General features: G+C 44.7%; 1 protein-coding gene across 1 annotated transcript; it reads left to right on the top strand.

The window, feature by feature from the left end:
• Positions 1 to 574: 574 nt before the first annotated feature.
• Positions 575 to 3,157, top strand: SNAI2 (snail family zinc finger 2). The gene is made up of 3 exons (XM_010286866.1): positions 575 to 825; positions 1,368 to 1,913; positions 2,873 to 3,157. The coding sequence occupies exons 1-3, from the start codon at positions 747 to 749 to the stop codon at positions 3,052 to 3,054; spliced, it is 807 nt and encodes a 268-aa protein (XP_010285168.1). The 5' UTR covers positions 575 to 746; the 3' UTR covers positions 3,055 to 3,157.
• Positions 3,158 to 3,388: the final 231 nt, after the last annotated feature.

Below are 3,388 nucleotides of genomic sequence, written 5' to 3' on the forward strand. Positions count from 1 at the left end.
AGGCACACAGGCAGTTCAAAGGCTTCCATTAGGTCTGCCGGCTAACTTGTTATCTTGTAATGTCCCCCCTTCTGCCCTTAATGAACAGTTTGTTCCATTGTAATTCTTATATCAAACATCTGGAAAGCAGACTTGTTTTAAAAAAAAAGAAAAAAAAAAAAAAAAAAGAAAACAAGAAGCTTCAGTGCCTATGACTTATCCAGGTCTCTGCCAGAAAGAAAAAAAAGAATTCAGCTGAATCAGTAAACTGACCTTTTTTTAAAGCACCTCGACCAACACATTTTTCTAGACAGAAATTCTACAGAGCGACACACACCCGCTTTGCAGCAGGATAACGCGCTCTGACCACGGCTTGCTCCTCCGTTCACAGCTGTCTCCAGCGGGAGGAGCTGAAACCTGAACCAAGCCCTCCGCGCAGGGATTGGATCCCTGCCGCCAGCGGCCGGAGAGCCCTCCCAGAAAAACAGCCTGTTTGGAAAAGTGCTTGAGAACATCCCGAAGTGATTGGAGGAGCGGAAAACCCTTCCCCCCTGCACCTGACTAGTGGGTATTTACGGCACTTTTCAAGGCGCCTCTGCACTGCCGCTACACCACCACGGCGGACGGGCTGCGGGGGGCAGGCAACGCCATAAAGGACCGATGCGCTCGCAGTGATCGCGTGTGCGCGCGCCTGCTGCACGCCAGCCGGGGACCACTACACCGACCCACCGGGAGAGTCTGGAAGAGGGAGAAAGGCGGCATCCAAAATGCCACGCTCCTTCCTGGTCAAGAAACATTTCAATTCATCCAAGAAGCCGAACTACAGCGAGCTGGACACTCATACAGGTAGCGAAAAGAAGACTAATGCCGCTGCGTTGCGTCCGAGGCTGCGGTCATCGCGTGGCAGTAACGAGGAGGGGTGGGATTTCTTTTCGGGTTTGGGGTTAGCTCATTGCTGGCTCTTTCTCTTTTTGCTTACAAGGAGGGAGTTTTGAGAAATATGTCGATGCTGCCCAGAGTTAATCATAAAGTTTGCTCATCCACTTGAACTCGTTACTTAGAGTTTTCCTGTTCTGTATCTGCTGGTGGTGGAATTGAAACTGTTGTACAAATCCTTCAGGAAGTTTCACTGCTTCATTGTGTCAGGCTGCACAGATTTAGAGACAGCATGCTGCCTTGAAGAGACTCTCCAGCTGTAATTTGTCTGTCCAAGGGCACTGTCGCTACCCATCAGAATATATGTATGAAATGCTATTTCCTTAATCCTCCTTATATTCAGATGATCATACTATTTAATTTATGCACTTTTTAATCGCCAAAATGTTAATTTTGCTGCCTTTTGAAATACTTTTTGGTTCTCTTACCTTAAAATTTTCTTCTTTCTCCAGTGATTATATCCCCATACCTGTATGAAAGCTATCCAGTCCCTATCATACCACAGCCAGAGATCCTGAGCTCAGTAGCTTACAATCCCATTACTGTGTGGACTACAACCGGGCTGCTACCGTCTCCGTTACCCAATGACCTCTCTCCGCTTTCTGGATACCCCTCATCTTTGGGAAGAGTCAGTCCACCTCCACCTTCTGACACCTCCTCCAAAGATCACAGTGGTTCAGAAAGTCCCATTAGCGATGAAGAAGAGAGAATCCAGTCCAAGCTTTCAGACCCCCATGCAATCGAAGCTGAAAAGTTTCAGTGCAGTTTATGCAACAAGACCTATTCAACTTTCTCTGGCTTGGCCAAACATAAGCAGCTGCACTGTGATGCCCAGTCTAGGAAATCGTTCAGCTGCAAGTACTGTGACAAGGAGTATGTCAGCCTGGGAGCACTTAAGATGCACATCAGGACCCACACGCTACCTTGTGTCTGCAAGATCTGCGGCAAGGCTTTCTCTAGACCCTGGCTACTTCAAGGACACATTAGAACTCACACTGGTAAGAACAACCATTACAACTGCAGTTTCTTCTTGCTATAATGTCAGGATGTCCTTTTGCTATTTTTCTCCACAGGTGGAAAAAAAACCAGCAGTGTTTCTTTACTAACCTTGAAATGCATATGCAGAATTTCAAATGTATCATCAAAAGGCTAAATTCTCCTTCTTGGGGTGGGGGGGAGGAGGAAGGGGATCATAGGGAGACCATAGCATGGTCTCATAACTTTGGGCTAGGTACTGGCATAAATTAGCATTGCTCCCTCGAAAATTTTTTGACAGTTTAGCCCATTTCCACTAGCTGAAGGTTTTGCTTTAAGGATTTTATGTTAACTTTCAGGCTTTGGAAGTTGCTAACTTTGAGAAGGCTCCAGCTGACTGACATCAAGCAGCAAAACAGAAAGGCAATGCATGAGGGGCTGCTTTCTGACTCCTTAAGCAATTGGCACGTTTTGCATGTGCTATCTCAAGCTTTTAAGAATTGGAAACACATCATCACCAAAGCAGTCTGTCTTTTCTGTTGAGGCAAAAACTTGATTTGGAGTATAACACTGGGTACAATGTAATGGCTGTATTGCTGTTTGCTGCCCTTCAGTCAAAGCCCTTGTCCCCAGTAATTCACACAGCGCTAAGCAGGAAAAGTTCTATTAAAATATTTGAAAATGTTGGGAGGAGCCCAACCTAAAGTACTGCCTGCACCTGTAGATGCAGAAGGTGTCAGCAGCTTCTCTTCGGAGACTGCACTTAAGCAGCATGTTCTGAAAAAACTGAGTTTTGCAAGTACAGAGAGCAGGGCTGAAAGCTGTTGTATCTGTGGTCCAATTAACTTTTTATTACAGCCTTTATTACAACAAATCTTTTCTGTTTGTTTGTTTCTTAGGATAGAAGTGGGGTTTACCTGTCCTAAGCACGTACTACTTTTTTAAAAGTTTATCCTATTTTTTCTTGATGTTTCCTTTTTAGGAGAGAAGCCGTTTTCCTGTCCTCACTGCAACAGGGCTTTTGCAGACAGATCCAATCTGAGGGCTCATCTGCAGACCCACTCGGATGTGAAGAAATACCAGTGCAAAAATTGCTCCAAAACTTTCTCCAGAATGTCTCTTCTGCACAAACACGAGGAATCTGGCTGCTGTGTAGCACACTGAGTCATGCAGTCAATGTTTACCTGGACTCAATGCATTTCTCCACTCCTGTTCCAAATGATAAGTGGAAATCCAAAGGCGTTTTCTCGTCTTCTTTTCTGCCAAACAAAACCAAAACACCACCAAACAAGCAAACAAAATAGTGGAAGAACTTAGAATGTCAGTAGAAATGAGCTTTAAGTAGTTCCTGTTCAGTCACACATTCTCATTCTTAAGTGTGAATTCTGAAATACGGGGAAAGACACCATGCATGACATTTCAAGTAGTTCTAAAGGAAGAAGCATTATCAGCTTTCTTTATAGATGTAGCCAAATGTATGTCGTCTTTTCTTGCTTAG

The sequence above is a fragment of the Phaethon lepturus genome, unplaced genomic scaffold, assembly GCF_000687285.1.
Source record: "Phaethon lepturus isolate BGI_N335 unplaced genomic scaffold, ASM68728v1 scaffold280, whole genome shotgun sequence".
NCBI lineage: Eukaryota > Metazoa > Chordata > Aves > Phaethontiformes > Phaethontidae > Phaethon > Phaethon lepturus.

Coding starts and splice junctions, on each gene's coding strand:
- SNAI2 (XM_010286866.1), top strand. CDS start 747: ATGCCACGCTCCTTCCTGGTCAAGAAACATTTCAATTCATCCAAGAAG. Junction 826..1,367: donor CGAGCTGGACACTCATACAG/GTAGCGAAAAGA, acceptor TTCTTTCTCCAG/TGATTATATCCCCATACCTG. Junction 1,914..2,872: donor ACACATTAGAACTCACACTG/GTAAGAACAACC, acceptor TTTCCTTTTTAG/GAGAGAAGCCGTTTTCCTGT.